Below are 12,077 nucleotides of genomic sequence, written 5' to 3'. Positions count from 1 at the left end.
AGTAAGCTTGGACCTTCCAGGAATAAGCAGTTTTCACATGTCTTTTTTTAATTTGCAGAACAAATTTCAAGGTTTCATCTTTGATGTGGTCACCAAGCAAGCCTTCGACATTATCATCATGGTCCTCATATGTCTTAACATGGTCACGATGATGGTGGAAACAGATGAACAGACTGAGTACTTGGAGAATTTACTTTACTATATTAACCTGGCATTTGTGGTCATTTTTTCTGGGGAATGTATACTGAAAATCCTGGCTCTCAGGTACTACTACTTCACTATCGGATGGAACATCTTCGATTTTGTTGTGGTGATTCTTTCAGTTGTTGGTAAGCAAAACAAATACTTTTATGTAAAAACCAAGTTACATTGATTACTGCTAGGAATAATAGGAATAATAGCAATTTCCTTTTGTTGCTAAAGGATGCTTTGTATGTCTTTCTAAAGAAAGCATAACCTCTGCCAGACTGATGGTGGGACTTATTGTATATTAAGTTTTTTTGCATGAGTAGAAAATTTTGCCAACTCATTTAGTTTCAGAAATATCCATGTATGGGTCTTGCTATTGTTTGATTTCTAAAATGCAGTCCTCATTTGGTCCTTTCTTCCACCAATGTGAGAGCAATGTATTAAAATAATTAAAGGACATTACAGGACAGTTAGGCTGGGTTTTAGTTATCCAGTCAACTTGCAGTAACTGTGTAAATAAAACCCATCCAAACTGGTAAACCTCTCACATGAGCATTTGTAGAAGCAAACACACTATTAATCTAAGTCTGCTATTACACTCTGTCTCTAAGATCCTTGCTGATCAGTCATGCTTTATAATTTAGATTTAGCCTGTTAATTTTTATTTAATTTTTCATCAGTGTTTAGTATACACATTACACGAGGTTTACATTTGTAGACCTTTTATGAGGAAATCTGTGTGACTCACACAAGTCTCTAGAAAACAAAAAGTTGTCCTCAATTAGTGCTTGTTCTGCTTTGGATTCAAAATCTGTGTATTACCATGTGGGTGAGCATATTAATAAAATGTGAACATGTGTTTTGTATTAGCTGCAGTAGTTAGTGAAACATATACTTATATAGTTGTTGTCATTTATTATGCATCTAAAGTGTACCCATTGCCTACACATGGTGGAGGCAGCCATGTTGTAGACTGAACCAATATTCATTAGAAAGTAGGAGGAGCCAGTGACATCACTAAGTATATTAAGTCAGCCCACAAAATGGCTACCTCGTCTCATGTAATAAGGATATCCATAGTAAGAAAGTGTGCACCAAAGCAATTTATATAAATGTTATGCAAAATCAACATACATGAATGTTAGGGCTAAATTAGAAAACTCTATGTCACCATTATCCAGAATGCATCGTCTGTGGCCGAAACAGTCTTGCATGTTGGGGGATAGTAGGTGGAGGGGGACTACTATGAAAATAAAGGGAACAATGCAACAAAATATTTTGAGACCCAAAACATTAAAATGACCTTTAATGCTGTCATTAACTTCTCCCCTAACAGCTGTGATAATAGTAAATATTCATTCCTTTTTGGACCTATTGGCCGGACTAGATGAAATGTGTTTCAGGTTACTCAGTTGCACCTCATTAATAGCTATGGAAAGGATTGAGACCACACAATGCTAGATAATTCCATTATAAAGTTTTTACTGAGCTTTGGATAAAATCAGCAAAAAAGAATAGTAGCCAATAGTATTAAAGGCAGGGGAGCTCCCATCTGAGAGATCAACAAAGAGCAGTTGTTTTACCCTGGCACGTTCACACAAGAGAATCCACTGCAGAACAATCAATGAACATTTCTACCATATATGAATGTTACTTATGTCACTGAGGCACAATATGACCATCTCTAAGGGCACTGCAGTGTTTAGCCTATAATAATAATTATTCTTATCTCTATCATACCTATTCTGAACAATAGTAAACAAGTTTTCTAACAAGTAGGCAGCACAGATCAGACATGTTAGCGTTGAAGCTGCTTATATTAGAATAGTATTTGTGCAGTTCTAAACACACACAATATTTATCAACACTAACTCTCACTTCTGTGACAGAGGGCACGGTCAGTGTGGTTCTAATATGTTGCAATGGAAAGTTAGGAAGTACTGTATGCATAAGCTAGTAAATAAAATTATCAAGCAGTCTAGGGGGTAAATAAGGCATCTAGGGGTAAATTTATTCCCTGCGGGTTTAGCAACCAATCAGATTCTAGCTGTCATTTTTTAGATTGTACTAAAAAAATGATAACTAGAAGTAGATTGGTTGCTATAGGCAACATCTCCACTTTTGCAAACCCGCAGCTTGATACATTTAGCCCTAGGACCCTTGATTGAGATTTCTAGATATATTCATACTGTATATAAAATGACATGTAACCTGCCTCTCAACACAGAGGACCAGGGTTTAAACACAGTGTAACTCGCCTTAAGAAGCCACATTTCAGTCGCCTCCAGGGAAAATTAGACATATTCCTTTTATTAGCTTAAGGACTCATTCAGACAAATGGGTTGGGAGTGCTCACTTATGCTGTTATTAAAATATAGAAACAAGGGATCCAAACCTGCTCGTCTTAATGAGCCTTGATAGGTGTGATATATTTTCTCTTTAAATTCAAATTAGATTACAAATTTTTAATATTCTTTAGAACAGACTTTAATAGTTGTATAAATTATGCTCTTGCTAGTGAAGTACTTGGAAAAAAAAAAAATATGGTCTTGGAAAACTAAAAATGTTGGAAGCTTAATTGTTGAATGATTTTTGCTGTATATGTAATGCATATTAGATGTATACAGCACATATTAAAATAAATTGATGGAAACAAGTGTACTGTTTTGTTTAAATAATCCTAACTTGATTTGCGTTTTAATTTCCCTTTAAGAGAAATATGTATGTCTGAGTAACTTTTTACTTTTGTGTACAGTTTGGATGAAGTGAAGTATTAAGAGAACAGCTAACTGCATAAAAAGAAACAGATTTGTCATTAAATTCATTACTAGAACCATATGAAAAATTCTGGGGGGTGTGCTGACTATTTTCAATGTTTCATTGACAGTTGACAGCTATTTGTTACAGAGAAGTGATCATAGAAGATGTCAGAAGGGGCTATTGTTAAATGATCTATATACAGGATCCCTTATAAAATAATTATTACAAATACTCACATAGAACAATATTATGAACAAAGCTATAAACAATTTTGAATATCTTGAAAGAGTTCTACATGTTTTGATGATAGTTAACACTCCTTTCCTCTAAAGTGGCGGTTCCCAAAGTGTGCGCCGCAGCTCCCAGGGGTGCCGGGAAGAGAAGAAAAAGAAACAAAAAAAATCTTGCCAATCCGGCGGCGCCCTGGACCCAGCATCCGCCCTCCTCGCTTCTCACTGAATGTCGGGCATGACATCATCACACCCGACATTCAGTGACAAGCGGCAGGAGAGAGGAGGATGCTGGGTCCCGGGCGCCGTCGGATTGGTAAGTTTTTGGGTTTTTTTTCTCTTCATGGCTCCCAGGATGCAGAGGGGGCACAGAGTGAGCGGAGATGCAGAGGGGGCACAGAGTGAGCGGAGATGCAGAGGGTGCACAGAGTGAGCGGAGATGCAGAGGGTGCACAGAGTGAGCGGAGATGCAGAGGGTGCACAGAGTGAGCGGAGATGCAGAGGGGGCACAGAGTGAGCGGAGATGCAGAGGGGGCACAGAGTGAGCGGAGATGCAGAGGGTGCACAGAGTGAGGAGAGATGCAGAGGGGGCACAGAGTGAGGAGAGATGCAGAGGGGGCACAGAGTGAGCGGAGATGCAGAGGGGGCACAGAGTGAGCGGAGATGCAGAGGGGGCACAGAGTGAGGGGAGATGCAGAGGGGGCACAGAGTGAGGGGAGATGAAGGAGGGCGCAGAGTGTTTGGAGATGCAGTCTGAGTCAGATGTAAATTATTCTTTGACAGAAATATAATTGAAAAAAAAATATAAAAATATTCTTTTCCCTTGGATTTATATGTATTATTTTTGTATACAACTAAACAAGTATTTCTGTCCTGACCGAAACACTTATTACGTTATTTTGACCCAACTGCTTATAAAACGGGACTGCGTGGTAATTATTTTGGAGGGGTGCCTTGAAGAAATTATTGAGACTCTAAGGGTGCTGCGAACTGCAAAAGTTTGGGAACAACTGCTCTAAAGGATAGGCCCAAGTTGAATCAATCTTGCATATATATATATAAATCCTATGTCAAACTGTTGGTTAGATAGATTCTTGTCTAACTAGTATCTTTCAGTGAAGAATCTTGATCTTCAGTGGACTGGGTATCTTCATATTCTGTATTTGTTTTTGTGCGCCCTCTACAACACTAATTACCCCCTCACTCTTTCAATTTTTTTCTGCTGATCATTGTCAAAAGCAGTGTTTGCCATTGAGAGCAGACAGCACTATTAACTCCTGTTAGGACATAGAAACTTTAACATTCAGATCTGTGAATTTTAGATGATGCATTTTCAGTTTGATTAACTTATATTTCTACCAGAGGAATATTTTTATATATTAGATAGTATGATTTTTAGTCTACATGCTACATGTCTACTTATGTATAAGTGCTAAAAAATGTAGAGGAGCAACAAAAAAGCTGTTTATTTCTTTATTATGTGTTTGCACCGTTGCTCTTGTTGTAAGGGACACACAAATTGTTTGGCGCATTAGTAAGGCTTTAATTGCAAGAGCACATTTTTGCTCCCTATGATGAGCAGAGTGGCCGGACATTGACAGACCAGGCATTCCAAGCTAAATGCAAGCTATCCCCCATAATGCACCAGATTCAGAGCAGGAATGGAAAACTGAGACAAGATAGTCTAATGAACTGCAAAGGGTGGAGACTATGTGTTTGAAATTATTCTTCATTTAATAGTAGTTTAATCAGAGGCGGTGGTAGTGTTTGAATAGAAAGCCTTTTTGTCCATCTTCCATTACATTTTATCAATATAAATAAAATAAAAATAGTAAAGCTGAGAAACGTTAAATCATTGTATCCACAATGTCATGGTTGTCATCTTAATCCTAATCATCATCGTTGAATTTTATGGCGCCACAGATTCCATAGCGCCTAACATCATTGACATAAATGACAGTAAGAATAACAACAGATACAGCAGAATTTTAAATGCATGGATGCAATTAACAGAACAAATTCCAGGCATACAGAACAATCCAGTCTCAGACATGACAGAGGACCGTATCGGACAAGGGTTATGACAAAAAGAAAACTAATTAAGGATGTAGTCCTTGTATTATAGTAGGTAGTACTTTGAGGTGACTTTTATATATTTTTGCAGACATATAATTTCAGACTCAGACCAAACATTTGTAGACTGTTGTACAAGGACCCACAAGACAGACAATGAAATAACAGAATGGGGATGTGCCCCAGTGTGTTTGTATTGTGCAAAAGAACAGGCATGTTTGTGCAGAATAAAATACTGCAACTTATTTCTTTGTTGTAAGTAAAATTTATTGTTTTTTTTTTACTATTTAGCAGTTACAGAATTACGAACACGGTAATAAAAGCTTCTGTAAAAATATCACATTGTCCAAAACCCTAAACAAAATGTAGAAGTGACTATTAAGGGCCTGATTCATTAAGGAAAGTAAATCAAGAAAAATGAATACCTTTGAACCTTGGCAAAACCATGTTGCATTGGAGGGGGAGGTAAATTTAAAATGTGATGGCAGGTCTATTGTTGGGATAGGTAATGTCCTAGATCAATCTTAAATTTCAGTGTACAAACAAAAGTATTTGTGTGCTACATGAAAAAACAGCAAGAATTTATCTTATGTGCAAAATTATAAACTAATTTGCACTCCTTGCATTGTAACATGGTTTTGTCCAGGAGAAAAGGTGCTCATTTTTTTCTCCCCTACTTCCCTTAATGAATCAGGCCCTAAATGTATTAGCTGCACTAAGTATCTTAATAATTTCATCTGTTTTATTTTATGTTTTTGAACAATGTAAATATCTTCACACAAGATTTCATCAGTGTGTTCAGAATTCTGTATCTACAACTAAATGATTCATACAGAATCTAAATGTTAGTGCACGTTTTTGCATAATTTAGTCAGGGTTTTTAAAATATGTTACCATGGAATACATGTCTTTGAAATGGTTTTAATTTTTATCTCTTATTTTGTGTTTTTCAGGCATTGTACTTTCGGATATTATAAAAAATTACTTTGTGTCTCCAACGCTGTTCAGGATAATACGCTTAGCACGAATCGGACGTGTTCTCCGACTTATTAGAGGAGCCAAAGGAATCAGGACCCTTTTATTTGCGTTAATGATGTCCCTTCCCGCTCTATTTAACATTGGCCTCTTACTTTTCCTCGTTATGTTCATATACGCCATTTTTGGCATGTCAAACTTTGCATATGTAAAGATGGAAGGTGGCATTGATGACATGTTTAACTTTCAAACTTTTGGAAACAGCATGATTTGTCTTTTCCAAATCACAACATCGGCTGGATGGGATGGTCTTCTCAACCCAATTTTGAACAGTAAATTTCCTGACTGCAATCCAAACATAACCAACCCAGGAAGTAACACTGTTGGAAACTGTGGAAACCCTCCTGTGGGAATTGTTTTCTTCGTCAGTTACATTATCATATCATTTCTTATTGTGGTAAATATGTACATAGCTATCATCCTGGAAAACTTCAGCGTGGCAACCGAGGAAAGCACAGAACCTCTAAGTGAAGATGACTTTGAAATGTTTTATGAAGTCTGGGAGAAATTTGACCCGGAAGCAACACAGTTCATTGATTACTCAGTTCTTTCCACATTTGCAGACACCCTTGCTGAGCCGTTACGTATACCAATACCAAATAGGATTAAGCTCATTGCAATGGACCTTCCGATGGTCAGTGGGGACAGAATTCATTGTTTAGACATTTTGTTTGCATTCACCAAAAGAGTTCTTGGAGAATCTGGTGAGATGGATACTTTAAAGATACAAATGGAAGAAAAATTTATGATGGCCAACCCATCCAAAATTTCTTATGAACCTATCACTACCACCCTAAGACGTAAACAAGAGGAGGTGTCTGCCTGTATCATCCAAAGAGCCTACAAGAGGCATCTGCTTCACCGTTCCATGAAACAAGCCTCATTCCTTTACCGTCATAGGTCGCGTGACGGTAACATCATTGAAGAAGATGCCCCAGAAAAAGAGGGCCTTATTGCAGCTATTATGAATGAGAATTTTGGGCATCATTTGGAGAAAGTGGAATCGCTCTCTTCAACATCTTTTCCACCTTCTTACGACAGTATAACCAGGGACACAAGTGACCAGATGGAAAGGGAAGACTCTACAAAAAACGATGAGTCCATATGCGCAGACAGAGACAAAGAATCGTTTGTATAATCGTTGTTTTAGAGAAGCTATCCGATATCGTTTACAGGATGTTATGACGTACAAGTGCACAACAGTTCTGGAAGCCCTCGCATTCAATTTATTTACAAATAAAAAAGAATTAACTTTTCAATTGAAAAACTGGGCACGAATGCTTTACAATTGTTGGCTAAATCCCAGTCAACGTTGCTTTATATTTCTACGTCAAGAACTTATGCAGCCTAAAAAGTAATAACAGTGGCGTGGTTATGAGTATGCTAAAGTGTAACAGAGTAATGCAATGTATCTCTATACACAGACAAAGCCTGATTGTATACATTCATTTATGGTCTTATACTAGTGTGTTTAGTAAAGGTTATATATGACCTTGTATCTAAGTTAAATCCAAATATCACAAGCTGCTGTAGCAAAAATATATACACTTACTGTATATGTCTTGAATGGTCTTTCATAAATTTATATTTGATATTTTTTTTTACATACAAAAAAGTTAACTTTTTTCCAAGGAGAGGGCAGATGGTTCTTTAAAGATCTGCATTATAAACTCTCAAATGATGTAATATATAAAAATGAAGACGAAATTGTAGATCTTGCTGCTCACAATTGTTATGAATCATTTAAACTGTTATTACAAGCTGATATGTAATTGTTTGGCATGGGTAATGCAAATAAAGCTTTTAAAGAAAAGGTTAGTTAATAGGTACTAAATAATCAGAAATTTTTGACTAATCAAATATGTCAGAGAAAGACGTTTTAAATGAGGATTTTTAAGAAATGATTCAAACCATTCAAACATTTTGTCAGGTCCCAGCTAATAACTAGAACCATTGTCTCATGGCCATCACTTCACATCACTTGCATGATTCTTTCAACTCTTTATTTTCTAACCCATACTTTATGTCTTTCTTATTATTCTGCCAACAATATGTCCATATATGTCTTTGCATCCCCCCATGTCTCAGGCTCTCTCAGGGCTTCTTTCCATTGATTAAGCTACTTCTCGTCCTTCTACCCGAAATGTCTATGCAATGTTTCTTCCATAGCTTTATCATTCTTCTCTCTTTCCCCATCTAATTGTCCATATATTCCTCATGCTATTGTTTCCTCCCCCATGTCTAATTGCCATATCATCATCTGTCTTCCACCCACCAACAGCCAATCAGAAGTAACTGTCTCTGTTTAACCATCTTACTGCATAGTGCCGTACACATTTATAGGGGGTAAAGGGTGAGGACACACTGTTTATACAGTAGGATGGGTGGGCTTTTGCCTGTTACTGCAATCTTCAAATACCAGCTGCTATCTGATAGTCTAGCACTAGGGCTAAATATTGTAAGGTGGTTTTATAAAGAGACTAAAAGCCATTCACAAGCCCATGTACAGACTTGATGCCAACCCTGTTTAATGGATTTCCTTTCATTGTCAGCGGGTGTCCTATATCACCCATTTTTAAAATACTGATGGAGCTAGGTCATTTGATAAGTTTGGCCCAATCAGGCGCCTGGTGGTGTGGAGAAAATGCACTTTGTCTCACTATTGGCTCCATCCATCACAGTCCGTGTGACTGACTGGATTCATTGTGCCTTTTGTTTGAATAAAACCTACTTTATGTGTACTAGACAGTCAAAGAAAAAGCCATTTCCTCCTTTGAATGAGGCAACAAAATCCATTCCCTGCTTCAAAAAAATATATAATTTATAATTTTGCTCTTTTTACTACTACTGTATGTAACTTGTTGCATCCATTTATCCTTTTGTTCCAAAACTGTCTAAACGATTGTCAAAAGTATCAACTGCGTCATCTAGCATTTCTTTTATCAATCGTGTGTACATTTCCATTGCCATTACTGTAAAGAACCATTTCTGTGTTGCACATGAAAACTCACTTCTTCTAATCTCAAGTGATGTCCACTTGTCATTTACACAGCACATGTAATAAAAAGTTCCCTTGAGAACTTCTTGTATTGACCTTGAATATACTTGAATAAAATTATCATTCTTTTTTATCTGCACGGATCTTCTTATTTGCACCCTTTGTAGTTTCCTTTCCTCCAACTGATGCATACCCCCATTTTCCTTCACATAGCTTTACATTTGTATTTACATTAGCCAATATATACTAGCAGCCATAACTATGCACGGTGGCTAAGTGGTTAGCACTTCTGCCTCACAGCGCTGGGGTCATGAGTTCAATTTCCGACCATGGCCTTATCTGGGAGGAGTTTGTATGTTCTCCCCGTGTTTGCGTGGGTTTCCTCTGGGTGCCGCGGTTTCCTCCCACATTCCAAAAACATACTGATAGGTTAATTGGCTACTAATAAAACTGACCCTAGTCTGTATGTGTGTGTGTGTGTGTGTGTGTCTGTGTCTTAGGGAATTTAGACTGTAAGCCCCAATGGGGCAGGGACTGATGTGGGTGAGTTCTCTGTACAGCGCTGCGGAATTAGTGGCGCTATATAAATAAACAGTGATGATAATGATGATATTGAGCCACACAATTATTATCCTACTTCTATAGTTAACATTTTTTTTAAGGCTAACTCTACTTTTTTTAAAATATAGCTCTAGATAGTTAGACAGACAAGCTGACATCATCTAGGTGGTGATGCAGCCACTAATCTGTTGCAGACTTCCCACTTTTTGCCTGAATTATGTGGACTATGTTCATTTGTTGATGTAAACAGGCTTTTTACATCAATTAAGTAAGTCTGAGTGATTGCATTCAAAATGTAAGTGGGAAATACCAAGCCAAACAAATGACTCGGTCATAAAATGGATCAAGCTTGCAAGTTTGTCCTAAAGGTTAGTTACCTAATAAAACGTTTTAGCTGTGTTGCTTTTAGATCACTATATGTGCTCTAGCAGTCATTTAGGAAATGCAAAATGTCAACTGTGCAGGCAACTTCAGCTCTGGACCCATCTCTTACCTGGATTTGAGCGGTTGTGCCTAGATTTCCGCCTGGACAGATGGGTTTGCAGAGCAAGATAGTGGTATTTGTGGAGGAGCAGAAATTTGCACAGGCTGGGAGGAGAAGCCAAGTAAAGAGCACAGTGGCTTAGGGGTTAGCACTTCTGCCTCACAGCACTGGGGTCATGAGTTCAATTCCCGACCATGACCTTATCTGTGTGGCGTTTGTATGTTCTCCCCGTCTTTGCGTGGGTTTCCTCCGGGTGCTCCGGTTTCCTCCCACACTCCAAAAACATACTAGTAGGTTAATTAGCTGTTTCAAATGAAATGCATGTATCCAAGATAAGGAGTGTAATAGTCTATGTCTTTTTAATTATGATTTGGCCCACAGAGGTGATGACGCCAGAAAACTTTGCTGTTGGATTTGCTAAGTATCCTAAAATGACATAACTACTACACTAAACTGAGGCCTGTTATTAGTGTGTCAAATATTCTCAAAGATGTATATTCCCAGACCTCTCTCCCTCAATCTGAGATTTAGAGCTTTTTAGTAAAAGAAGTTTCATATCTGTTAAACTGGAATCTAAACTGCAAAACTGATGTGCATCACGTTTCTCAATATTTCTTTTGCTTATTGTGTGCTGATGAAGTTCCTTCCTCATTTTCAGTTTGTCTCTTTCTTCTAACATACAACTCCCCAGTGGGACATTTAGATACAGGGCACTTAATTTTGTTCACTGTTGAGAATGAGTATTTTATCAGTACATAAAAAGCAATCGCACACAGAATATTTTTTTAGTAAATGGCAAGTTAAGTACCTTTTAAGTGCATCTAAAAGTTATTTTTCTTAGCTGTTCTTCTACAAATTATTATCTACTTTTCAAATACTCTCAGGAGGTTGCAAAATATGGCTGCCGTTTACACAGAGACAGGTTAGCTCTCAGCATATTATGTGAAGGCAAAGGAGAAGGGGGATTTTATAGTATACATGGCAGACAGAGCTCAGATATACATTCCAATGCCCCTTCGCTAACCACATCATGTATTATGTGACTGTGGTTGCCATAGTACACTCTGAACACTCTGAACACTCCCTCCTTGACCCTCTCCAATCAGGCTTCCGCCCCCTCCATTCCACTGAAACTGCCCTGGCTCAAGTTACGAACGATCTCCTCTCGGCTAAAGCCATGGACCACTACTCCCTCCTGATTCTCCTCGACCTCTCAGCGGCCTTTGACACTGTTGACCACCCCCTCCTGCTTCACACCCTTCAGTCCATTGGCCTCTCTGGTACCGTCCTCTCCTGGTTCACCTCTTACCTTGCCGACCGTTCCTTCTCTGTTTCCACCTCTGATTCTCTCTCACCCTCTTCCTCCCTTCCAGTCGGGGTCCCTCAGGGCTCTGTCCTTGGACCCTTACTATTCTCACTATACACCTCTTCTCTGGGTGCACTCATCAGCTCCTTCGGCCTCAAGTACCACCTTTATGCTGATGACACTCAACTCTACCTTTCCTCTCCTGATCTCTCTCCCTCCCTTCTCTCCAGGGTATCCGCATGCCTCTCTGCCATCTCCTCCTGGATGTCCTCTATATTTCTTAAACTCAATCTTTCTAAAACTGAACTCATTGTCTTTCCTCCCTCTCGTACCTCCTTCCCCTCTGACCTCTCTATCACTGTTGACAACTCATCTATCTCCCCTGTTCCCCAACTCCGCTGCCTAGGTGTCATCCTCGACTCCTCTCTCTCCTTTGCCCCT

At 38.5% G+C, this 12,077-nt stretch overlaps 1 protein-coding gene across 2 annotated transcripts in view; it reads left to right on the top strand.

The window, feature by feature from the left end:
• Nucleotides 1–9,418, top strand: part of LOC142158305 (sodium channel protein type 5 subunit alpha-like) — a 289,400-nt gene extending 279,982 nt beyond the window's left edge. For both annotated transcript variants that reach the window (XM_075212169.1, XM_075212168.1), the window contains 2 exons: nucleotides 59–329; nucleotides 6,206–9,418. In XM_075212169.1, coding sequence (XP_075068270.1) covers nucleotides 59–329; nucleotides 6,206–7,425 — 1,491 coding nt within the window. In that variant the 3' untranslated portion in view covers nucleotides 7,426–9,418. The remainder of the gene's footprint in view (nucleotides 1–58; nucleotides 330–6,205) is intronic.
• Nucleotides 9,419–12,077: the final 2,659 nt, after the last annotated feature.

The sequence above is a fragment of the Mixophyes fleayi genome, chromosome 5 (genome assembly GCF_038048845.1).
Source record: "Mixophyes fleayi isolate aMixFle1 chromosome 5, aMixFle1.hap1, whole genome shotgun sequence".
NCBI lineage: Eukaryota > Metazoa > Chordata > Amphibia > Anura > Limnodynastidae > Mixophyes > Mixophyes fleayi.
The sequence above is the reverse complement of the archived record's forward strand: the minus strand, read 5'-3'. Positions and strand labels throughout refer to the sequence as shown.